This window comes from Falco punctatus, assembly GCF_963210335.1.
Source record: "Falco punctatus genome assembly, chromosome: 7".
Lineage (NCBI taxonomy): Eukaryota > Metazoa > Chordata > Aves > Falconiformes > Falconidae > Falco > Falco punctatus.
The window spans coordinates 71,549,693-71,575,147 of NC_137587.1; the positions used below are offsets into that span (position 1 = coordinate 71,549,693).

General features: G+C 52.9%; 1 protein-coding gene across 3 annotated transcripts; it reads right to left on the minus strand.

Moving 5' to 3' along the window:
• Positions 1-58: 58 nt before the first annotated feature.
• Positions 59-11,414, minus strand: CD276 (CD276 molecule). 3 transcript variants are annotated; one of them, XM_080397374.1, is made up of 8 exons: positions 11,242-11,414; positions 8,556-8,703; positions 6,825-7,175; positions 6,116-6,412; positions 4,764-4,904; positions 3,082-3,123; positions 2,562-2,597; positions 59-1,190 (listed from the first exon to the last, which is right to left on the minus strand). In XM_080397374.1, the coding sequence occupies exons 2-8, from the start codon at positions 8,602-8,604 to the stop codon at positions 1,168-1,170; spliced, it is 939 nt and encodes a 312-aa protein (XP_080253500.1). In that variant the 5' UTR covers positions 8,605-8,703; positions 11,242-11,414; the 3' UTR covers positions 59-1,167. The 3 variants fall into 3 exon arrangements, with proteins under 3 accessions (XP_080253500.1, XP_080253501.1, XP_080253499.1); XM_080397375.1 differs by lacking the exon at positions 11,242-11,414 and adding an exon at positions 10,055-10,992; XM_080397373.1 differs by lacking the exon at positions 11,242-11,414 and adding an exon at positions 9,550-10,037.
• Positions 11,415-25,455: the final 14,041 nt, after the last annotated feature.

Below are 25,455 nucleotides of genomic sequence, written 5' to 3' on the forward strand. Positions count from 1 at the left end.
TTTCATATTCAAACTATGGCCAAAGCTGCATCCTGGAGACCATGCCAAGCCTGGAAAGCATTGTCCAAAACAACCCCCAAATTTATTTGTCAAGGCACAAAAATCCCCTTCAGATTCTGGATTTTAAATAACAATGAAAACCAGCAGAAGAGCCATTGAGGGGCACAGCGGGGACTTCTCCACCCACCCGAGTGGGACCAGGGACACACCACCTTGTTCACCACAGCACTTTGGGTGCCCCCATGTACGCTGCAGGTACCCAGCAGCAGGGGGAGGACTCCCAGGACATGCACAGGGGCAAAGGTCCCTGATCCCATGGGAAACATGAGGGCTTGACCCCACACACCAGCCAGGTTCAGCCCCACCAGTGCTTCAGCCCCCAAAGCATCAGCTTTGTCACCTCAGGGAGGACAGGGGGGCTCCACCCATCCAGCAGGTAGCCCCCTAAGTCCTGCCTTTCGAGCGCCTCTCAAAAAATCCCCCGGTTTTTTTTGAGGCAGGGGATAACCGCCCGTAAGGGGGTTTGCATTTAAGGCAAAAATAAAAGTCCAGTGGGAACCACAGTGGTGCAACGTGAAAAAATAATCGCGCCCATACATCCCTGGAGCGGTGCATCCATTGGGGCCAAAAGCACCAGCTCTGCCCCCCCGTACCTGGGGGTCCCACAGGTCTCATCCATCTTCCCAGAGCCTCCAGGGCTCCACTGGTCACTCCCAGGGATCTCGCTGAGCCCATCACCCCTCTCAAGGCCTCTGGGCTTGGAAAGGGCACTGAAATTTGCCCTGGAAGGCACCTGGCAGGTGGCTGGCTCAGTTGCAGCCACGCGGGAGCAGGCATAGAGGGTGCTGGGGGGAATGGTCAGCCCTAGCTGTTCTCAGCCCCACGTGGGGACGGAGGGATGGACAGTGAGGAGCCTGGCCCCATGCACCCCGTCTCCAGGAAGGATGCACCTATCTTCAGGGCTCACCAGGGATAGAGAGACGCAGACTCTCTCCAGCCCCAGGGCGCCCCAAAGATGTCACCAGCGAGGGAGGAGGGTGATGGGGCCCGGGAAAGAGGGGTGGTAGCAGGTCTGTGCCCTCCCCAGAGACCCGGAGCTTGTCCCCACTGGGGACATCTTGGCTGGTCCAGGGCACAGTGTGCTGCTTGGGGGTATCCCAACTCCCGTCAATCAATTTCTTGCTCATTATCTGGGGAGAAAAAGAAAAGACTAAATAAAAATTGTCAAAGACGTCAAACAAGAATAATAATTCACAGGTCCAAATTAATGAGTTCATTGGATTGCCAGCAACTCTGGACTCTCCTTGCCCTGGAAAACTGGCATCCCCAAACTCCGGGCTGATGCCACCACCCTCAGGCAAATACAACCAGGCACATGTAGGTGTGATTTTATCCCTCCATCCATCCTCCTGGCTAGAAACACCCCCGTAGCTGAAAAACCCCGTGAGATGTTATTATTCAAGCTTTGTTTCCACTGAAAATTGGTCAAGGAGCAAGGAGGAGATGTCTCACACATGGGGTTAAGCAAACAGGCTGCACTTGGGATGAGAAGCCAAGGGGCTGAGAAGCCAAGCATGGTCTGCGGCAGCTTGCAAGGGGGAGATAAGGGCAGGAAGGAGGGGAAAAAAAAGGAAAAGTGGAATCGATTGATGCTTTGCTAAAGGTGTGAAGGGGAAGGGAGACAAGGTTTTTATAAACCTATTGGGGTGAGGAGGGAAATGGCATTAGAGAAAAATCAGGGCTGTTAATAAAAGAGGAAGGGAGGGTTTAGCAGTAATTCACCAGCAGCAGATGCCAAGCCTCTGCCTTTAATATAAAAGGAAATAAATTAAAAGATTGAGATCTTGGGACGAGGATGAATCAGGGAGGAGCGGAGCTGACCAGGCACAGAAAGTGCTGGAGCCCATCACCGGGCTGGGATGGGTGATGGGCTGTTGGCAGCACCAAGCCAGGAGGCTGGGAGAAGATACTGAAAGGCAGAAACAGGAGCTGGGACTCCAGTTTTCATGAATTTCCACCAGAAATTCAGCACCAGGCTGCTGCTGGGGAATTCTGCATGGGTTAGGGATGAAGCTCATGCCTCCCTCTTTGCAAGATGAGGAACCAACCCCATCAATTCCTCTCCTCTTGGCAAACTGATGGCAACGCTAAAGAAAAGACCCAAATACCTCTCAGTGACCTGGGCTGGTGGCAGGAGGCTTTTCTCAGCCCCAAATTGCCCAAGAATAGGAAGGGTAAGAAAAGAAACACCATGTCAAAGGCATTGGCCACATCACTCCATCGCTGCTGGGAGATACCAGCAGTGGCCAGGGCAAGTGCAGCCCAAACTGGAGTGAAAATGAGCGTTAGGAAAGAATTGATGTGGGAAAAATTGATTAAAAACTAGGGGAAAAAATGGAAGAAAAAGAAGGAAGAAAATCCCCAAAACCCAGTGATGGATGATGGATCTGCAATAGATACTTTGCACTTAGATCTCAGCATCATCTCTAGTGTGCTTAGTAAGAAACCTTCACCATGAGCTGGCTCATGCTTCCGTGCCGTAGCCTGTCACACACACTCACCGTCTCTGCTCTCCTCACTCTTCAGCGGCTGCAGAGCTGTGAAAAGCACAACAGCACACGGTCAGTCCATACCGTGTGGGACGGGGGTTTGCAAAGGAATGCCTCTGCAGAGGAAACAGCTCATACCCCCATTTTGCAGAGCTCACCCCAATAACTGCACCCACCAGTTTGCATTGCAAGCCAAGCCCTGGTCCCTAAATCTCCCCAGCAGCAAAGGAGCTGACATCCCAAGAGGGCTTGCTCCTGTGCCAGCAGATAAAGGCAATTGCTGGGCATATAATTAACCCGTTTGATAACAGCAGAGCATACGAGTCTTTTTTATTAAGAGATAGGGTGGCTTAACAGTGAGCTGCCAGCCTGAGGGGGTGCGTCAAAGAGTGGGCAAGCGGGGGGGCGGGGGGGGGGGGCTTCGCATCGATGGAGGGTGCAAAGAATGCCAAGGTGTTTGCTTGTGTAGGGGACAGTGGCACGAGCACACACTATAATACACTCATGTACATAATATGCATCATGCACCCACCTGTCTTGGGTTCTTCCCCCTCCTCATCCTGCTCCTCTGTCCCTGCAAAAGAGCAAACCAGAGCACATGAAGCATCTGCCAGGCTCCACCCCAGCACCCACCCCGAACCCCACGTCCCCAGGCAGCTGCGTTTGGTGGGTGCCCCTTGGATTGCCACCACTCCTGGCTACTGGGAGCCACCCACAATCACCACATAACCCAGTGTCTGGCCAGGACCAGGTGCTCGGGACAGCGGTGACTGGTACCCACCTGCACCCAGCACTCCCCTCCAGCACGCCGCCGGGGGTATTTCCCTGAGCACAAGGCTGTGCTGGGGTGGCACAACCCTACGAGCAAAGCAGAAAAAGCCACAGCTCCGGGCAATGCAGCGCAGCTGCTCTCCTCCCTATTTATAGCACAACCGCCATCTGGAGCAGCACTTGGCAAGGGGCTTAGCAGGGAGACCATTGATCCCCCAACACCTCCGGGACACCCCATCGGCACTGAGGGATGAGCATCCCCTTCTCCCTGCCACAGCACCCAGGCTGCCACCCTGTCCTGGAGCCTGAGAGCTTTGCACCCCATGGGTAAGACCTGCCATGATGTTGTTCCTGCCCAGAATGACCAGGAAAAATTGCTGCTCCTGCCTCCCACGGCTGCCAGGTTTGTGGGCAGGGTCCCTGCCTGTTTTCTGGCTGACCAAAAGCCATAGCAAAAGGTTGTTGCTAAGGGCATGTAGCCATCGGTGCAAAACATCACGGGCTGGGAGCTGTGTCTTGATGCTAAAGGACTGAGGTCAGCTGGCCTGGGGCCACAGCTGAGCATCACAGCACTGCAAATCTGCTGGCTGAGGAGAAAATACTATGTTACAGAGGCAGGGGAAAAAAAGTATTTTTATATGTATCTCTTGCAGACAATTTCCTGGGATCTGCTGGGGAAAAATCCTCTTGGTCCCCACCACTGGGGACACCCAACAGCCAGGCATCATGGTGGCATCAGCACCAACGTCCTCCCCGGCAGAAAAAGGAGGAGCGAAGTGGGAGCACCCAGGGAGGGAGGCTGCGGGTGCCAGCCCCGCAGCACGATGCTGGCAGGGGAAGGCTTTGGCAGAGCAAACGCCTCAGGAGGCAGCGAGAGAAAACAAATGGGGAATGTCAGCAAAGCTGCTTCTGCAGCCATTTTCAGAGTATGGCAGAGTTTGTTTTTTAAAGCAACAAAGCTCTCCTTTTTGTGCAAACACCTCTCCATAATGAAAAACAAACCACAAACAGGAGAAGGATGCAGAAAACAAGAGCACGGAGCATCTCTTTTCATGTTATTTCTGCGTGTCAAAGAGCTTGGCATTTCCATGGTGGCAAATGCTAGAAGCACCTTCTCAGAGGAGATGCCCCAAGTACACCAGGTTGTGGGTACCAGACACGCAGGGGATGCTTGGAGCAGAAAGGTGAAAGGGGGACACATGCTGGGTGGGAGGAAAACCAGGTGTATGTTTGACAGAGCTGCCTGAAGCAACACATGCAACCAGCACAGGCTCTCCAGTACAGATCTGCTGATGCCCACCAACCCCAGCAGCTCTGAGCTTCATCCTTTAAAAGACGCTACCACCAAGACAAACAAGTGCCCATTAAAATTTGCTCCTGCTTCCCTCATCCATCACCCTCTGCAAAGCCCATCCCTTCTGGGGAAAATAGCCATGACATTACCTGCATTTTCTTCCTCTTCCTCACAGCTCTGGCGGATTTTCTTTTGGCACACATATGCCAGGACAGCTAGCAGCCCCACGACACAGATGGCGAGTCCCACTGTCACCCAGAGAGCCACGGCAGGGAAGGCGAGGTGTTGGCCTTGCAGCAAGAGGAAAGAGAAATACCACCGTGGTGAGAATCGCTGCCCGACCAGGGGCATGTGTGCCCGGTGTCCAGGACCCCACGGTGGCAGGGGTATGTCCCCATGGAAAGAGTTGGTGGCACAAGGGGTGGCTTTGGAAGCAAAACTGTTGGTGCCTTTAATTATGGCCTCCCTCAGCAGGTCTGGATCCAGCCAAGGAAGCAGCAGGTTGAGTCACTCCCTAAAATACTTCATTAACCTTTAAATAATTGCACTAATAAATTCAAATGGCAGCTGACCCCTCGCTTGCTAAGAAGCTCAAAAGAAGTGTTAGATGATGCTGCACCCACTCTCTTTCCCTTCTCATCTCACACCACGGAGCTGGGAAGTATGGGAATGCTGTCCCCAGGGCCTGGGATGGCCTGGCAGGGACCACCAGGGCTTGCGGGACATCTCCTGGCGCACCAGGAATCCCATTTTTCTCCATAATATTGCTCCTTCTTCAAATAAAGTTTTGCCCCAAACCCTGCCCCTCCACAGACGTCATCCTAAGGCTGACTATTTGTTCGCGTGCTTGGGAGCCCCTGCAGAAGTCACCCCTCTGTCCCCACCCAGCAGCATCCACACAAGTTTTCCTGCATGAGTTTGGTGCATCCAGCCATAAAGTTTATGCTCCACCAGGGACCCACCTTCCCAACCCAGCAAGTGCGGTACCAAGGGTAATTAAACACTAATTAATGCTACCAGGGAGTACACAAGGTTATAAAGAGCTCTGGGCAGGCAGCAGGAGAGCTCGGAGCAAAGCAGTGAGGCTGAACATGCTTGATGAACTCCTCCAGCTTGTATTTCTGAAGTAGGATTGCTGCAGCTGGCATGGAGAACCCCAGACCGAGAGCATCTCATGGCCACACGCTAAGGAGAAGACAACTACCATGCCCTGTGCTGGCCTTCTGGGGTGATTTATACTGGGATGGGGCAACTGGCAAAGCTAGAGACTAAAAACTAAGGTCACTTGTTCTAGCTGGGACACTGGCGTGTGGTGATGGGGAGGACAGCACAGCCTCAAGTCACCCTTTTAGGTCATGGGGGGACAAGCAGAGCAGAGGTATGGGGTAGCAACCCCCAAAGCGGCTCTGGGCCACAGTAAGGATCCCACTGCCACCACAATCACCTTCTTCAGACACAGCCCATCGTTTTCTTCCCCCAGTTTTGGCCCTTGCTGGCTCACCCGTGATGGTGACAGAAGCGTGGGTCTCCTGCTTCAGCACTGGGTTTCGCACCAGGCAGGAGTAAGTGCTGCTGGGCTCCACCAGCACCTGGAGGACGCTGTGCACATCAAAGAGACCTTCCTCGTTGGCCACCTGGGATGTGGTAACGTTTTCTGTGATGTTGCTGCCCCGGCTGTCCTGCCAGAGGACACTGGCCTCAGGGTAGCCGTGGGAAGCATGGCAAGTCACAGCTGCCAGATCGCCTGGCTTCAAGTCCTTGTTGGGCTCCAGGTTCATATGGGGCTTGGAGTAGGGAGCTGCAAGGGAGAGGACAGCCAGCATGACGTGACGGAGAAGGCCAAAGGATCAGGATCTGGAGAAACCCAATGAGGCTGGGCAAGTCCCAGGACAGGCTCTTCTAGCTGATGAAACCAGCCAGCTGAAGCCTCCCCAGCTCTGGTTCATTTATGACCATGCTTCCAGGTGCCCTCCCAACTGAAAGCCTCTCCATCACGGCAGGGAAGGCACCGCGCCTGCCCCCCCCCCCCCCCCCCCCCCCCAGCAATCCTATGGAGAGATGCAACTAGTTGGTCTCCAACAAAGACCTGACTGTAGGGAGATCATGGCAAAGGTGGAGAGAGAAAGAGGCTCCACAGAGGCACAAAGCATGATGGAAAACCCTTCTCTTTGGGGAGACATGTAGGGACACCCCAATCCTCCATCTCTCACCTGCCACCTGCAATGTCACAGCTGCACTGCTGTAGTCCCGGACCCGGACAAAGCAGGTGAAGCTGCCCTCATCTGAGATCTCCACACGTCGGAGAAGCAGTGACACGTTTCCCTGGGCCAGCTGGTCGTAGAAGAGGGCTGTACGGTTGGCGTAGCCCCCACCCTGGTCTGCCAGCTGGTCCCGGCCACCAGAGAAGCTGTGGACCAAGCGCTTGGTGTCTGTCAGCTGCCAGATGAGGCTCAGGTCGTTGAGGCTGAAGTTGGCCTCGGGAGAGAAAGAACAGTGCAGGGTGGCATCTCGGCCAAAAAGAGCCACCACGGGTTCATCCGGGACCTGGATCTCCATGGCACCTGCAGAAAGGTGGCAAGGGCAAAGCATGTGGTGGTGAGACCCTGCAGAAGCATCTCCTTAATGCTCCACCTGGATAACTTCTAAACAAATCAAGGGATGCCCATAGGATGGACCCATGGACAGGTGGCATCTCAGGACCATCCCCAGCACTGACTCCCAGCCAAGCCCACCCTGCTGGCAGGGAGACTGTGCCACAGCCAGCACCAAACGTGGAGAACTACTGCCTTCAGCTGCCAGCTGCGGCCACAGGCACCCAAACCTGCACCCCCCGGACATGCAGCCCAGTTCTCCCCATGAGGAGAGGAGGTCAGTGGGTGACAGCAGTGGGGACACAGTCCCATGTCACCAGGATGAGCCAGCTCCGGGCAGCGCCATGGCCAGGCTGGCAGGCACTAGATGGCACCAGTGCTCCAGTGCAGTGCCAACTGGCATGCCATGGCGAGACGCCATCCTCATCCCAGTGCCATGGCACAATGCCAACCACGCTGCTGAGCCATGGCAGGATGCCAACTCTGCCACGGCATCAGGGGGTAATGCCAACCATGCCAGGGCTGCCAGACCCTCCACGCTCAGAGATGATACTGGGGCACCAGTTGGCAGCGAGCAGCAACGTCCCCCAAATCAGACCCAGGGCACCATCATCACTTCGTTCACCAGTTCCCCCAAACCCCAAAACAGGGAGGGGCAAGGGGGAAAAAGTCTCGCCTTGGACCAAGGATTTGCTTTATATTCCAACCTCAGCACTGCTGTGGAACACAACAAAGCCATTACCCACAGCAAACACCTCCCTGGGGACAAGGGGAGCAACAAAACATTAACTGTTAAGCAAGAGCCTGAGCGTGGAGCATGAGGAGCTGCGGGAAGGAGCTGGGCTGGAGTAGACCTGCCAGGTGCTGCAGACGGGCAGACAGGCAGAAGAGCACTCGGGCAGCCTGCCTGGCTCTAGGCTGACTCGAGAGCATCATGTCTCCCTCTGGCTAATAATAAATGCCAGTGGGTTTTAGGAACATTACCCAATCTGGCTGGAACTGCTACTGGGCATCCCAAAAGGATTCAGCCCTGAGGTCTCTCCCAGGAGCTGCAGTGTGTGGAGACAGACTCGGGTAAGTCAGAAACCTTCAGGACTTAGTCCTCCCGTGGCTTTGCCATTCCGCTGTAGCAGGCCGGAGGTGGTGTCCCCTGCTGTGAGAGTGGCCCCTGTGCACCAGAAGCCATCACACCCACGGGGCAGCTGGAGAACCATGAAACCAGGACAAACACCTTGCGGGCACTGCCATCAGGAACCACAGGTCAAAAGCTTTGTCAAAATGAATGCGGCATCTCCTTTGGGGTAGTGACACACAGACCATGCCAACCCCAACCCCCCCAGCCCCGCTCACCTGCCAGGCTGAGCACCAGCACTCCCAGGGCAAGCAGTGGGCAGAGCATCCTTGCTACGAGCAAAGCCTGGGTAAGAAAGCAGAAGCGAGCACGGCCCCGGGTGTTCTTTTCACAGGGAGTCTTCTCTCTCACAGCAAGTGCCCTGAGCTGCGGAAAAATAGAAAGAAACACTGAGATGGCACTGGGGACCAGGGGCAAAGAGTAAGAGAGGGGAGGAGACCGGCATCAGACAGGGGATCCCATGCCAGCCATCCTCCCCAGCTGCCATGCAGCAACTGGAGCACCCACCCCGTTGTAAAAAGCAGGAGGGGTCTGCCTCCAGCCTGACGCTGGCCAAGGGACCAGTGCACCCCCTGCATCGCGACGTGACAGAGTGACAGACGCAGCAGCTCTTGTGCTGGAGGTGTTGGCTGGTGCCCCAGGGAAGCCATGTGAGCCTCTTTCCCTCCTCACTGGTTCTCCTCCCCTTTTGTTTCTCTCTGCCCCAGCTTTTCCCTGCAGCGTTGGGCTGTTACATCCCTGTCCTCCAAGAGGAGGCAACTCACACCCAGTGTCCAAAATGGCTAAAAATTAAACGTAAGAGGTTTGCAGACTCCTGGCTCCGCCAGAGGCTCCAGGGCTGTGAGATTCATCTCTGCTTGCAGCAAAAAAGTCTCCGGCATGAGGCTGCCCCGAGAAGCAGGGAATAAACCCAGAGCATTATCAGCGCTGGATGTAGGGAGAGGCAAGGGCAAGCTGCCCAGCACCGCTGGCTACCGTGGCTCGCTTCCCGAGCATCCCTCCCCAGCCACGACAGGAGCTTGCCAGGCCCCTCGTGACCCACGTTCCTCCCTCATAGCATAAATGCGCCCCAGATATTGCAGCCAGCACTGCTGCTGCCATGTCCCATCCCTGTCCCAGCACATCCCAGAGCCCCACTGCTCTGCCCAGAGCCCTTAGTGTGACAAGTTTTGGCACGATAGCTGTATTTGCTATAAATTGGCAGCACAGCACCAGTTTCCCAGGCACAGCGGGAACAGCTTTGGCCATCAGCTCCTTCCTCTTCAAACCCCCTTTAATGGGGGAGATGGCAGCCCCAAAGCTCTGCTCTGCTCAGCTCCGATGGGGGAAACTGAGGCACTGGGGGGTGGAAACTGAGGCGCAGGGCAGGGTGTGGAACCAAGGCACAGCTCTGTGCCAAGAGCTCTGGGAAAGCACCCCCTCTCCTTCCCTCCTGAGCACAAGGCTTCTTTGGGGAAAACAAATTATCCAGCTTTTTATCTTAAACCATATCCCTGACTCTTGCCTTTTCCCAAGCAGCCAAGCCTGGAGCCAAACCTGTGCCAAACCTCAGGCAGCCAGAAAGGGAGGGAGCTGCGGTGGGAGAGGGTGCCGGGGCATCGCTCAGCTGCCCGGGCAAGGGAAACCATGACTCATCCCCCTCACGCTCACCCTTGGAGCTCTTCCCTTTTCCTGGTGATGCTAAAATGAATTACATTTTCTAGGTTTCGTGACTTACGAGTCCTGCCAGACCATCTGAGAGGTGTCACAGGAAGGGAACATCCGTGTCCCCAACCCTCCCTCTGCAGCCGGGAGTTTTCCAGTGGGTCTCCCACTATTCCGTGACTCAGTTTCCCCATCCTGGCAGCACGAGCCCCAGCTGAAGGACAGGCTGTGCTCCAGGCCTGAGCTTTCATCGCCGATCAGGATATAACAAACCCCACGCACGTGCCCCTTGGAAGAAGGATGCCCCCGCGCAGGGCAAGCCAGGATGGCTGAACCCTCCAGAACCCCAAAGAATAATTAAACCCTCTGTTGCAACAGGACCCTGGAGACCACACATCACCCATTCCTTATTTAATATTCATTATCATGCAACCAAAACGCTGCTTTTTTCTAATATCCAGATTATCAGCTGCCAAATCATCGCCCCGAGATGGGTGGAGGCGTACAGAAAACATCTGCTGGTGCAGGAGAAGCCCTCACCCACCGGGCCGGGTGGGTCCCAGCTTTTGTGGGCGCCTGGGCTGAGCCCCTCTATTTGCTCCTCTCCTCCCGGGGTTTGTGCCAGCAAAGAGCCTGGCTCTGCTCTGGACTATTTTTAGTCCCCGCTTCTCGGTGCGCAGCAGAAGTCCCCGCTTGCGAGGCGGGACCCGGTGGGGATGGGGGCACGGCAGAGGAGGGGTGCAGCCCACGGGGTCCGGGAAGGGACGGGTGACCCTTTCGCTGGTCCCGCCGAAAAGGGGCGCGACCGCTTCCCCTCGGGCCGCGGGTTGTGCCTGGCGGGGGGTGGGCTTTGGCCGTAAATCGGGCACTTTAAAGCGGATGATTTACAAGCAGCCGTGGATGCTGCCGCCCCGCGGAGCCCGGCCCCGGGAAACAGCGCGGACCCCGCCTGCCCCCCCGGGAGGCCGCCGCAACCCCCAGCAGCGAGGGGGGGAACCCCAACACCCCCCCAGCACCCCGGCTCTGCCCGGCCGCCGCACGCCGCCCCGGCGGGGCTGGGCTCGGGGGCAGCCCCATTCATTCCGCCCGCCCGCCCGGAACAACGGCCCTTCCGAACCCCGTCCCGCGGGAGGGGAAACGAGAGCAGCGGCTCCTCCCGCCGGCCGCCGCAGCGCGGCCCCGCTCCCCAGCCGGCACCCCCGGACCCCGCCGCGGCCCCAGCGCCGCCCCCCGCCGGGCCGGGCCGCGCCGGGCACTTACCGGGCAGGCGGCGCGGGACGGGCGGGAGCGCGCGCTCCGCCGCGGGCGGGCCGGTCCCGGGGCGGCGGCCCCGGCCCTGATTGGCTGCGGCCGCTTCCTGCCGGGATCCCGCCGCCGCCGCCGGAGGAGGAGCCGCGCCGGGCCCGGCCCGGGGTCCTGCGGGGGCGGCGGGCCTGGAGGTGCGCAGGGCCGGGGCACTGGGGTACACAGAGCTGGGGAACTAGGGCGTGTGGAGCCAGGGGGCCGGGGTGCACAGAGCCAGGGCACTGGGGTGCATTAAGCCAGCAGATTGGGGTGCACAGAACCAGGGAACCGGAGTGCACCGAGCTGGGAGATGCTGGGATGCACAGAGCCAGGGATTTTGGAGACCTCAGAGCAGGGGGACTGGGCATACAGAGCCAGGGGATTAGAGCACTCATATCTGGGGTCCTTGGGGTGCACGGAGCTGGGGCTCTGGAGCCCTCAGATTCAGGGGACTGGGGTAACGGAGCTGGGCCGCAGGGAGGCAGGAGGGCTGAGCCATCTCCTCGAGTGAGAACAAAAGGCAGCTGGAGTTCCCTGCGGAGAGGTGCAGGCAGCTTCCTGGGGAAAAACCTGGCTAATGATTTACCCACAGCAGCTGCCCAGAGGCACCAGCAACCACACACCACACTCGGTAGAAAATGCTGCTGGAGGGTTAAAGGGGACCCCCAGATAGTTGGGAGCTGCAGTGCTGGAAGGGGATGCTCAGGAGGGTCCCCCATGTAGAAGAGGAAGACCTCAGACACACAAGGCATCAGGGCAGCCTCCTGCATCGGCCACCCAAAGGGATCAGATTCCTTGGAAAAGCCATCTCACCACCTTTTCAGGTTTGCTTCTCTGGGGGTGCAGCCCAGCTGGGCTTTGGGGGGACACCGCCATCACTCCCACAACGCATTGGGTTGCTCTTGGCCGGGGCAGGGCCATGGCACTGAGCTTCCTCCCACATTCCCACACACAATGTCTCCTTTTATACAGCCTCAGGCAAGCAGGCACCCAGTGTCTCTCCCTGACACATGCGGGAGGGATGCATCGGGACCAAGACTAAGGAAGGGAGCACAGCAGGAAAGGAAGAAGAGGAGGATGAAGAGCAGGGCACTGGGAGGGAGCCAGGCTCTTTGCAAGGGCAACTTTTCAGCAGCACATGCACAGCAGCTGTTTCCCAAAGGAAGCAGCTTCTTGTTTTTAACCCGTTTTTCATAGGGGGCCCTTCAACACCAGCAGCTCTTGCCATGTCCCCAAGGCTCCAGTGGCTGCAGTTTGTGCCGTGGAGCCAGGTGCCTGTGTGGGAGGTTTGGGTCCTCCATTGCTCTGGAGCAAAGGAAGCTCCTCACCCTTTTGATTATAGAGGAAAGCTGGAACAACCAAACCTGGAAAGTTTAAAATTAAAAGGCAAATAAAAATAACCCAAAACATGCTATATTTAAAACCACTTCTTTTTTTTTCCCCCTTGCAGGCAAGGAAAGATTTTGCAGCGACAGAGCTGGTAATAAGGCTGCATACCTTGACCCAGGCACCATGGGTGACAGCAGCAAGAATGAGAAAGGATGAAGCCAATATACTTCAAAAGCCTGCAACTAAATTGGGAGCCCTGTGCTCGATTCACAGATGTGCCCTGCAAATCAAGAGGATTTCTCTTTCTGTGCCCAGCTTGGCGTGGGTAGTGCTGGATGTGCAGAGCAGCTGCACAATCCCACCCTGTGATAGCTCCAGCTGAGGAACTCTCAGAGACCAGATACAAGCCATGTCAACCCTGTGCACTCATTGTCCCCATCCTTTTTCAGTGACTGATGGAGAAAATCCAGCCATCAGCCCCCAATGCTGCAGCAGGGAGACAGGAGTGGGTTGCAGGAACCTTCTGCATGAGATTATTCCTTCTCCCAGGAGCAACAGGTCCATGGGCATCTCTAGCGTCAAAGCTCAGCAACCCAAAAATACAGGTGAAACCCAAGGGTTTCATGAAGACTCACCCCCAAAAGCCACAAAATCCCAGCGCTGCCCAGGGCAGGACTGCATACCATCACAGCTTCATCACTTTGTCCTTTCTCCCAACAGTTCACATGATAAAAGCAGCATCACAGCTTTGATATCTTAACCACAAGTGCAACTCCACACCTGTTAGTCTTTGAAGCTACAAAGCGAGCATCTGAGCACCAGGAGCTTTCTTAGTGTTAAATAGAAACACCAGGAAAAAAAAAAAAAAAAAGTAAAAACTAAGAAGCTTGGAAACAAAGGCAGATTTTTCAACATCAAAACTAGCTAAAAATTAAAATCCATGCTGCTTGCAAGTCTGCTCATAATTAACAATGAAAGGGCTTCCAGGGAGGAATTTAAATAGTAGACGTTCTCCGTACCAAATGATTATTTTTGGCTAATTTTCCTTCCTCAAACCCTGCAGTATCCAAGGTTTGTGCATAATAATGACAAAAAAATACAGAAAGGCAAAGAAAAGGGCTGCAATTTGCAAGTTTAATTTCATGCTCAGGCAGAATTTGATCGAGGGGAGAAGGAATAGCCAGAAAGGATGGATGCAGGTGCCAGAGAAAATCTGGAGCTTCCCAACAATGTGTCTACAGTGTGCAGGTCAGCTCTGCACATCCCAGCGAGACTTGCATGGCTGCTTCTCCTTCCCATCAAGACCACAGAAATACTGCACAGTACCAGCAGTTTCCAGCTGCTAACAATGTAGAAATCAAGTACGTGATGCCCGGGAGGATCCTGTATTCCTTCCAGCACAGGGCATCTGTCACACATCTTCACATTTGATTTAGTACAAGGCAGAGAGATGGAAGGTAAACCCCACCTTGGCTACACGCAGACTTCCATCCCCCAAAAGCTGCCAAGATCATCCATTTTGGAGCACTTTGGAACTGACCATCAGCTGAATCCATGTGGTGGTAGCTGCATTATCTCTATGGGTGGGTGGCTGCAGCCACTACATTGCAGGATCCTTGGACATATGGAAAACAGCTCTGGCTCCTCTCACTGCAGCCTCAAATGAGTGCAAGGAACATCATGATGGCAAAAAACAAAGAAACTGGAGGAGTGGGAAGGGGGTTTGGGGGCTGCTTTGAACCAAGAAGCAGAGCAGCAAGCCAGTCCCAAGAGAAAACAATCACCACAATGCTAACCTGGGGCTCCTGAGCCTTTTTTGATGAGTCTGCATCTGGATAACCTCAATCCTGCTCACTCAGGAGGAACAGAGCTAAAACACTTCGGATGTGGCCATCCTGAGACACAGGGTCAGGGCTGGGGATGGTGAGTCATTTGCCACCACCCAAGTGCAGATGTTTTAGGTCTGTGCATGTGGCAGGAGGCTGCTTTGGAGAGAGCTCAGCATTTTTGCAGCACACAAGGGTCATTCATAAGCAGAGAGCCCAGCAATGGACTCCAGATGCAGAACCACTCCAGTGGGAAGCTAGCAAAAATGGGATGAGTTTCCAGATGCGGGTGCATGCCTGGCCAAGCCCTGATCCTGCACTTGGGTGGCACCCAGGTACGTACCAGCCCTTCGACCTCTCCTTTCCAAACAGGCCCAGCAAGTCCCCACCACCAGCAGATGCTCAAAATGGGAGCTTGAAGCCTTCATCTGTCCTTCAGTTCAAACCAGGTGCCACAAATGGTTCCCCTCTAAATTCAGAACTTCACCTGCTACATCTGCGCTATCCTAAAATGTGGATAGGACTCAGGATGATAACAGCTGGAAGTGCTAGAGGTCTGGTTTGCTAGTGCTAATGCTCCCACAACCGCAGATGAACCAATCTTGCTGATTTTTATTTAATAAGTTAATAATTTATTGGGATCAGCATGCCAAATTTGCCCCGGGGGGAGTCCCTGTGCAACGGGAGGGGTTGTAGCATACACAGTGGGGAAGGGGCCAGCTCTGCAACAATCTTTCGTTTTGCCCACACCATTGCAAAATCGCCCTGAGGAGTCTGCAAGGGGTAATGAGGGAGGGTGAGCACAGGGTCACCCCATGATATGGGGATCTACACCCCATGGAAAGCACTTACAAAAGCCCATGTCAGGAGAGCCCTCCCAACACACATGCATATCAAGGGCAGGTATCTATCTGCTGTGCCCTGCAGGCAGACAAGCCCACACAGCCTTCCTAGTCACAGACCCAATGGTATTTATTTTTTTAAATGGTGTTAAATTCGCAGCAGTGGTGGAAGCAATCCTTGCACTGGATCCCTTCACTAGACCTTGCCAGTGCTCTGCCTGGGCACAGCTCGGGTGAGATCATTGGTGGGACTGGCCATTCCCCAGAGCACAGCCAGAGCACGTTAAGTGTTTTTTGCCCAGATCTGGGCTCCAGGGATGTTTGTCTGCCATTGACACCCCAAAACCACATCATTCTCTGCTTCCTCACTTCACACAGGGCCTCTCAGGAGCAGGAAGATGAAGCTGCCCTGTTTGCAGAGGTTTTTCTGCAGCCTGCCTTGGAGCAGACGCAGGATGAAAAAGCTCCTCTTTGTCTCAGCTGCATTGCCTTTGAGGCCCAAGAGCAAGCTGTTAGGCTGAGCTGTGCACCAGGCCATTGGAGAGGACTTCCCCTCCCCCAGATGTGGAAAATGAGGCTTTTTTCCTCCCCCTTTGTTTCCACATCCTTCCCAGGCATCCCTCAGTCCTCCCACCCAGCCTTGCAGACATCAGCATCTACAGCATGAAGCACCTTTCCTGCAGCTACCACCTCTGCTCTCCAGCAGCCCCACTGGACTAAGGAAGGCTGGGGCTCGTCATCACCAAAAAACTAGCAAGGAAAGTATGAAGAAGGAAAAGAGGTTTTCCCTAAAGAAGTACTCCCTCCAAAGGCATTGTTCCTCTGCTCATCTGTCCCCGCAGCACGCTCTGCTGTCCCACAGCCACCCTCATAGCAGGACAGCCAGGGGCTCTCCTCCTTCATCCTCCTCCACCCAAGCTGTGGGTGCCAGCCTGGAAGGCAGCAGGCAGGAGCATTGCACCCGCAAAATCCGAGGTCAGAGAAATGCCCCAAGTCCAGCACCAACAGCTTTTCAAAAGACATTTCCCCGGCCTGCAAGTGACTGGGACTACTGGGCACCCCCAGCTCTGGTCCTGCCATGTGTCCTTTTCAGCGTAGACTGAGCCAGAGATGAGGGCAGGAATGTGAAGCTGTAGAGTCCACCCTAAGGAGGTGAAGCTCCCATAGCACTGGCAGCTCCCTCCCAAATTTCACATCGCAGAGGCAGGAGGAATTTCCCAGCAGGGATGTCTCACAGATCACATCCATGCATTTCCCCCTCTTACCTGGTAGCCACCCCCCCACCCCCCCCCATTAACCCCCACAGCTTTTATTGCTTTCCAGTGACAACAACCAGATGCAGCTTTCCAAACACTGCCACATGGCCACCTCCTGCCTGCTTGCCATCATCACTAGCAAGCACACTTACCCGGTGTCCCCATACCCATCATCACTGCGTCGTGGGCTCCATCTCCTGACCACGCCAGATGAATTGCCTGTTCACAGAAAAGCAGGCAGGAGCACAGGGTTTTCTCGTTCAGTTACAAAGCATGTACTGCATTTTGATCTCCCAGGAAATTAACTCAGTTCAGAGCAGGCTAGCTATCTGAAAATATTAGGAGGTATTTTCTTATCAGAGAAAAGTCACAAGGCTTTTATTTTCCCCAGTAACACCTCTGCAAGATTACTTTCACTATGGCTTTCATCAATTCATAATTTGAAAAAAAAAGTTTTATCTCTAAAGCCTTTCCTTAAGGCATTTTCTTCAATAAACTCAAAAACCCATATTGCAACAACAAGCAAACTCCATGTAGGCAGCACAGCAGCAACAGCACAGCCAACCTCAAGTACATACACAAGGGAAATCTAGTGGAATAAATAGCTGGGCAGTGCCAAAGCAGAGCTGCAGCACTGTGGGATGGGATCACCGCGTCTGGAGGTAAGCGGTGATATCACAGCCCAGCCGTGCAGAGCTTCAAAAGATCTTGCACAAACGATGCCTGGGCCATTAGGTACTCAGTCTGCTTACACGCAAGATAAGCTGCAAAGGATACGCACTGTTCCCAATTTGTCTGCACACAGACACTAGTTTGCCTAAAAGCTGCACAGACTCTTAATGCAAATCTAACGATTGACTCAACATCTCTATTTACAATTACAAGGTATGTGAAGTTGGTCAAGCCTTATAGCTTAGCAACTGAGCTAATGCAAAAGCTTTACGCTATTCCCCCACAAAATATAACCTTAATCATCCATGGGGCTGACTTGATGTAAACAGCAGGGAATCCAAGGCTGCGTTACATCCTAATACTCTTTGGACCTCAGCTCCTGCCTGGGAGATGCCCACCAGTGACCATGCAGGACCTGGCAGAGCCATGGGTGGCATGTCTCACTTGGCAGCCTCCCCCACCCCACCCTGGTCATTGCTCACCGTATGCTGTGCGAGCTCTACGGCAGAGCCTGCTGTCAGCCCACAGATGGACACACAGCCCAGACCTCTCCTGCGCAGCATCCCCACCACTCCAGCAAACACCTCCACAGCACACCAGCATCCCTGAAGTAAAGTGAGCATGATGCCATCAGTGTCCCTGCTGTTAAACACACCAAATATCCCTTTCGAGCTCAGTTCTAGGGAAACTAAGAGCTGATCACATCACTGGCTGTCCTCTTCTCCCCAGGCATGCACTAGCAAACTTTAACCTAAGTCTGAAACAAGGTCAAAGCCTAAGGGGTCGTTTGGTTCCTACCAGCTTGGGTAGAAATGCAACAGCAACACATACAGCCTGGGTTGGCAGCCAGCTGGCATTGCAGCACATGTCCTGGCTGCGCATCAGCTGCTCCATCCTAGCCATAACCTGTGCCATAGCTGTCCCCAGAGATGACAGGGGAGAAGGAGTTATTACAGCAGTGGGAAAGGCATGATCTGAAGGAAAATGAAGCCTTGAGAGGGAATAACCCCTATGCTGCTGCTTCTGGAGCAGCTGATTTCAGGAAGCTGAGTGCTAGTGCACCACATTTCCAGACTCACCCACACATTTTTGGAGCCCACCTTGTGAAGCACAGAACAGAGCTTTTTCCAAGAAAAGCCCTTCCCAAAGCAGCTCCTCCAGCTCAGCACCGTCATCCTCCTCATTCTCCTCTTCCTCCAAGGCAGCTGCCAGCAAAGAAGGGAATATGGCAACTGCAGAAGTCACTACGAAGCTTGTCGGTGGCTGATGCTTTAGGCTTATAAATTGCAGCTGTCCCGTGGCAACGTGTCAAATGTATCATGGACAAGATGCCACATTCACACCATTATCCCCATCGCAGTCCTCCCCACTGCCATCTGTTTGGAGCTGGGCCTCCTTGACAGGTGGCTGGTGGGATGGCAAGACGAACCGTCAGCTTTTTAGTGGATCTTGCAGCACAGGATACACTGACTTTCTCCCAAATATCCTGCTGCCTGCTTAGGAACAGTCCCACAAGGAGATTCCCACTCACAAAGCCAGGCAGAGACATTGTCACGACAAACTGAAAGCTGTTTTCCCACACACACACACTTTTACAGCAGCTTGGTGGGCCTCAGGGGAGGTTTGCAGCATGGACCCCCTTGACCTGTAGCAGGGCCCACCTGGAGATGCAGCCACATGTCCTACCTGCCCTTCCTGACCCGAGCAAACTGCCCCAGCGAAGCCCTATCAGGAACACAGGTAGCTTCAGGACAGTTATTTGAGCTCATGCAGACACACTCCTCTAGCAACACTGGGGTTTTTTTAACCTTTAGCCTCTGTTTTGTTTGCACTGTGCTCAAATCGAGCCTGAAGGGCAGATGTCAGCAAAAGCCTAAAATAACCACATACCTCTGCACCCTCCTCATCTGCTTTTTCTGGAGACTGCATGGCCTCTGGACCAAGGTTTATCTGAAGTTTGGAAACCATTCCCAAAGCCCACCAGCGTCACAGGATACAACACTGTGTGCTGGAGCCTGGAGACCCTGGGGAGGGGATGGAGGGTGAAGAGATGCTCTGGGTCACACCTGCACAAGCACCCACCTCTGCTCCTAGCACCCCAGCCTTGCTGGAGCACAGCCATCCTCCACCACCCACCCAGCCACAGGCTTTGAAAGACAAATGAGCCAGGACTGCTGGCAACAACCTCAGGAGATGAGATTTCCAGCCTTCCTGCCACTCTTCAGTCTTTCCCAGACTTGCCTCTTGCTCCTGGCAAGCTCAGAGCCAGTTCACTTTCCATGCATACATCTCCAAAGCTCAGCTTCTCTATAAGGCCCCTTTTAACACATCCTTTGCTCTTCTTTAAGGGCCGCCTTGCCCAGTTTATCATCTTTTTTCCAAAACTACTTCTGCCTTCTAAAAGCACATGGGAAGGAGGTTTCAGACTTTCCACTGAAACTGGCTTTTTCCTCCACCCATGCTTCCCTAAAACTGTAATTCAAACAACTTTAGTTGTACATTATTTTCTCTCTGAATTGCCCCTATGGATAATTTATCTTCTTTTAGTGTAGCTGTAGGGAGTACAATCTTATCTTTCAGCTCCAGCAATGCTGACAATTTCCTATCTCCTGATGCCTTCTGCTCTTTACTATGTTGGGGCTTTGTTATATAGTTGATTAAAGCAAAATTGCTTTTTGCTGCAGTTTTACTGCAATCTAACCCAGAAATGCCCAAAGAATCATAGTCATTTTTCACAATGCTCATCTGTTCACTGCTATAAAAGTCCTCCCTGCTCAGTCTGGAGTGTCTCTAATTCTGTACCAGCCATAATGTTTGCCATCAATTAAACCTCCCCTATTGACACCCCTTCGAGCTTTTGTAGGTGAGATACTGAAGATATTGAGGTGAGCCCATGGCCACTCACTGCTATCCCCCATTGTTCATTTTTTCCTATTGCTAAAAAATTCTTCTGCTCAGTAATTGCTTTTCTTTTCACATTTGCATCCAGAAGCTCTTCCCAAGCCCTCTCCACTGCAGCTTCCTCAGTTGCTTTTGCTTCTCAAAGGTGCAAAAATGTCTGACGCCCAAACATTATCCCCAACTCACAGCCTAAAGCCTCCATGAGAAACTCCTGATTCTCCCAGTTTAGCTCATTTCCAGGATTTAGCAGGGCATGGCACTGACCAACAACACAGTCCCAGCCCTGAATGCAGGGGTTATGCTCCAGTTCTCAGGGGTTATAAAAATACTTTTTGGCTATTCTAGGTGACTCAAGGACTTTGGCTATCCCCAGCCACCTGGGAGAAGGTTCCTGCATAGTGCATTACATGCAAGTTTCTAGAAAGTTTTTAGCTGTCCCATGCTCCAGCCCTCCTCTTTCAGCTCCCAAGGAGGAGCGGCCAAACCCATCGTGTTTTCACTGCCCTGACAATGCCTGGGAGGCTCATTGGGGAAGCCCATGCTTGCTGTGACAGGGAGCCCAAGCTCCCACCTCCAGGCACAACGGGCCCCTTCCAGCTACATTGGGGGCACAGCTTGCAGACCAAGAGACAGACTTGGCACTGTCCCAGGGCAGGATACCTGTGAGACCCTACCTGCTAGGAGGGGACATGAAAACCCTCATTTCAGCCACCAGCACATTCCACCTTGGTGCTCAGGCAAAAAGTCAAGTTCAAGGAATAGCTCCTGTGTCAGGCAGGAGGGCTGAGGCTACTGACAGCCCCCCAACCCCCACACCAAGGGGTGCCCACACAGAAGAAATCTGGCCTTTGAATGACAACAGACCCACTGCCTTCCCCAGCTGCCAGCGAGGAAAAGGAGTGGAACTGAACCAAGAGGCAAAGGTGACCACAGCACAGGCCTCAGCAACAGGGAGCATCCTACATGATGCAAGCAGCCCCTGGGAAGATACCTGTGTCAATGGTCTACCCAGGAGCAGCAAGACAGAAAATAGGGCTGCCTACAGGAGATATCTAGATCCCACCCCAGAAAGGCCAGTCCAGGAGCCTGAGCTGGAACAGACTCACCCACACTCCAGCTCAAACCAAGAGTGATTATCCGTCTCTGAGCTTATATGGATCAATGGGCAGAGGGGGTGCAGGTAGGGGTCCCAGTTGAAGATGCTTGAGGCCGTTAAAGCTATATTAATACCCACATGGCTAGACACAACTCTTTATCATGACTGACATTTGTTTTAGGTGTCATACTCTCAAGGGACAAGGAAGCCTCAGGTTTCATCAAATCACTTTTATTAAACCATTGCATTATTGAATAAAATAAATATGCCCCAGGCCAGCACAGACAGCCCCATCTCAGAAAGCCTGACCAGAAAAAGCCAAGAGAGCCGTGAAGGCTAGAAAAACCCACATGTCTAATCTGACCTGCATCACACAGGATTAGGAAAATTGTATCATTTGCCGTACTGTAAAGGCCAGGTAATACCTTTAATTTTGATTTAGCTGGTAAAGGATGACCTGCAGGGGATGTTGAAAATAAGTATTACATACAATAGATATGATAACCAGTACACACAACCTGTACAGTCCTGTACTGCCCACCATCACAAGCAATCTGTGCTGCTGCAGGCTGTTTGTCAGCTCGGTAATGAACTCCTAGCTGGGTTGTTCCCTCTGTCATCCCTCCAGCGATCCAAGCCTGATCATCTTCATTTCATTTTAATCATCAGCGTTTAGTCAAACTTATTGGCATTTCTGCCTGGTTGGCTGCATGCAGCTGGGAGCCAGGGGGAGGCAGCGAGAGGACCGCAGTCAATGCGAAGCCATGATAGCACAGTTGTCATCGACATTTGGGTCACTGGGCTGCCTCCAGCCCCCCCCAAACAGGCTTAAGCACCCCTGCAGTGACACCCATATGTGGGTGCTCTTTTAGGAAGAAATGCATGTTGTGGGGGAGCTGGGACCAGGAACCACAAGCCCTGGAGAGAAGAGCAGAAGCCAGGGTGGCATGGCTAAATACAGCTCTGATGAGATGAAGGACCACATAGCTCACTGAGGTGTCCCTTGATGTAAAAAGCAGTGCACAGCACTTTGGGGATGGCACAAGTTCTTCTACCTCTTGAGCAACCTAAGCCTGCAGGCAGGGTGACAAGTCCCAGGGGCACTAACGGCCCTGAGCAGCCCCACCTGGGACTCCCACTGACACCTGCCCATGGGGTTGGGAACCCATTTAAGCTCATCCCAGGGTCCTCAGTCCTTGTTTGTGCTGTGCCTCTGGGGTGCAGGTATATAGTTCAGCCCCCAGCTATGCTTGTTCTTAACTATGGGTGCTGTTGACCTGAATCCTGATCCACTGATTTCTCAGCTTGAACTGAGGTGTGTTTTATCACATGGGACCAGCCTGGAGATCACCTGGCTGTGTCTGACCCTGGTTGCCCTCACCAGGATTGATCCTAAGCTGTGGATTGATTTTGCAGCTCGATCTCAAGCCTACCTTATTTCTGTGAACGTGCCTGGGGCTCTTGGCTGAGCCTGGCTGCCTCCTGCTCTCCTTTCTAGAGTACCTTGGGGCTGGGCCTTCCCTGCTAGCCATGGTGTCCCCCTTGCTCCCTCACTTCTTAGGGAGCGGTGCCGTTGCTGCTCCCTGGCACAATGCCCCTGCTCGCTCTGGGCACCCCTTGACCAAAGCCAAGCTTAGTCCCCAGGCTACCAAAGTGTGATGGGAATAGTCTGAGTGGCCTGCGGGGAATAGCCCCAGGACACAGAGATGTCCCTGCATGCAATCAAAAGAGCCCATTTCCCTGCTCTTCTACCTCTTCAAGGAGATGAAGCTAAACCGTTGCTGCAGGCGTTGCCCAGTCTGGCTCACGCTCACCCTGAGCAAGCCCTGCACTAATCCATGGGTGCCACCTGCCGTCTACTTCTGATGGCATCACCCACAGCTTCACCTTTGCACCATGTAAATTGCTCCAGATGTTCAGGGGTTTTCGCCTGTGCCTTCTCGGAGACCTCTCGCTGGGATCCACAGCTTGAAAGAGCAAGGTGGGGTGCAGCACAGCTGTCCCCATCCATCCTGCCTGTGGCTGGATGGGGCTGCTCCCAGCAAGAGCGGGACGATAATGTTATCCCTTTCCTTGGGATAATGAGGTCAGGGAATAGCTCTTATGTGTCTGTAACTGGAAACTAAGGTATTGGACCCAGTTCCTTAAAAAACTGGGTGGAGAAAACCATTACTGCATGGCTGAGCTGGATGAAAAATGTGCAATTGAGAGAAATAACTTTGGAGTTGGGTCAGAGAGGGAGAAAAGCACTTTCTTTTTGTCCTCCTTGCTGCTTCTCTGCAGAAAATAAGGTTAGACAAACTTCAGATTTTTTTCACAACGAAGATGAGATCAAATATGCTGGTATTTCTCACCGGACTGTTTGTTTACATTACAAATCATTCTGACCAAAAATTACTCTTTCTGTCACAATGTTTGCTTTGCGTGAAAAGACGTTTCTTCTCAGGAAAAAAAATTTAAAATAATCAGTTAAAACATTTTGACCAGTTCTGACAGGAACATTTGAACATGTAGGAGGATGGGAGATTGCTCAAAATAACCAAACTGCCATTACCCAATGGGGTTGAGATATGTAAAGCCAGCTTTCTGCAAAGTAAGTAAGTACATCTATATTCTCTTCTTATTACTACCCTGGGATCTTTCCTCCTTTTCAGAAAGCCCACTTCCCTATGATTTTAGAGCTTTTCCTTTGACTCTCATTCCTCAGAGCACATTTCTTTATGATTTTACAAGCTTTTCCTTTCCTTCTCATTCCTCAGAGCACTACTTTTTCAGTTCAATCTTTCTCTGGCTATTTAGGATGATAGCTGGTAAGGAGTCCCCGGTGCAGTACACCCTTTGTCTGTAAAAGAGCTAGAGAGCTTTTCTGGTGACTCTCTGGGGGCTGTCACCTCTGGTGACTCCATTCTATTATCTGATTAGGTTAATGGTGTTCCTCACTTGCCATTGTGCCTTTGGGGAGATGAATATACATTAATCATATGTATAACCCAAAGGCCAGAGCTCCTTTTTGGGATGCTTTACCTCCAGCAGTAATGCTCACTGCAGAGCTGCATGCCTCTACCACGCTGCAAGGCAGGCGAGGACTGCCGAGGGCCGGCAGCTGGAGTTTGAGGCTGGCTGGCTTTATATAATGTATATATTTGCACACATGCATTGCACTGTTCGCTCATTCGTCTCTTCCCCGCACGCACAAAACAAACACAGCACATTATCTTGATCATGCACGTAACAATGCAGTCTTACAGTGCCGGGGCATTCTGGTTTGCAAATACACTGCATGCCTGTGTGTCTACAAGGTGATGTGAGCCTGTTGGATATGGATCTGTGTTTTCCCTCGCATGTCGCCCTCAAAGTATTAACTGACATTATTCAGCATTTCTCAGCCCTGAGAACAGCTGCAATAGCTGAGTTTCGCTGCTAGACGTCAGCGAGTGTATCATGCTCTACCCTACATTTTCAACTTGCCAATAATACACTCAAAAGAAGGTGACTGCAAGTGAGACTTCTAGAGGCAAAGCTTTCTTCAAGTGCCAAAGCATATCAATAAATACATCAAAATAACGGGGATCTCTTAAACCCTTCTAGTTGCAAAAAGACAGTCTGAAAGATCATACAGAGAAAAGGATGCTGCCTCTTTGTTGCTCTGCAGTGTGATTTGCTGCTGACTATACATTTTTTTCCTTCTGCTTTGCTTCTTTTGAATCCCAGATCTTCTGTCCCCCTTTTGCTGAAGTCCTAAGGAATAATCAAAGAATAATCAAAACTGTGACATCCCATGTGAAAAGAAGATGAGTGTTGACTGAAGGGAAAATGCAGGGATTTTGAGTTACTGTGTTTGGAAGGTTTGACGTGTCTGAGTTCCCTCTGCCACTCACGAGGTCAGCAATCACCACACTCTCACAAAAAAAATGCATGACCCATAAGCATGGAAAGCCTCAACCTGGTGCAATACCAGCCTTTCTAAGAAACCTCCTTCCTTACTACCAAGCCACTGTGTTGAATCCATTGCTGTCGAATCTTCTTTTTCTCCACAACCCTAAGTGCAACCTGTTGCAAGGGGATACCCTTGTGCATGGCAGAACAGGTTTTTGCCCTATACTAGCAGGAACTGATCTCACTATATATTAGGGTTCTGTAGGAACCCTGTTTATGTTCCCCAAAAGACTCTTGAAGGCCACAGCAATCTTCAGATCAGGTGTCTCAGCACAGTCCTCTTCTGGCCATGGTGATCTGCTTTGGTTTCTTGTGTCGTATGTTCACAGCAC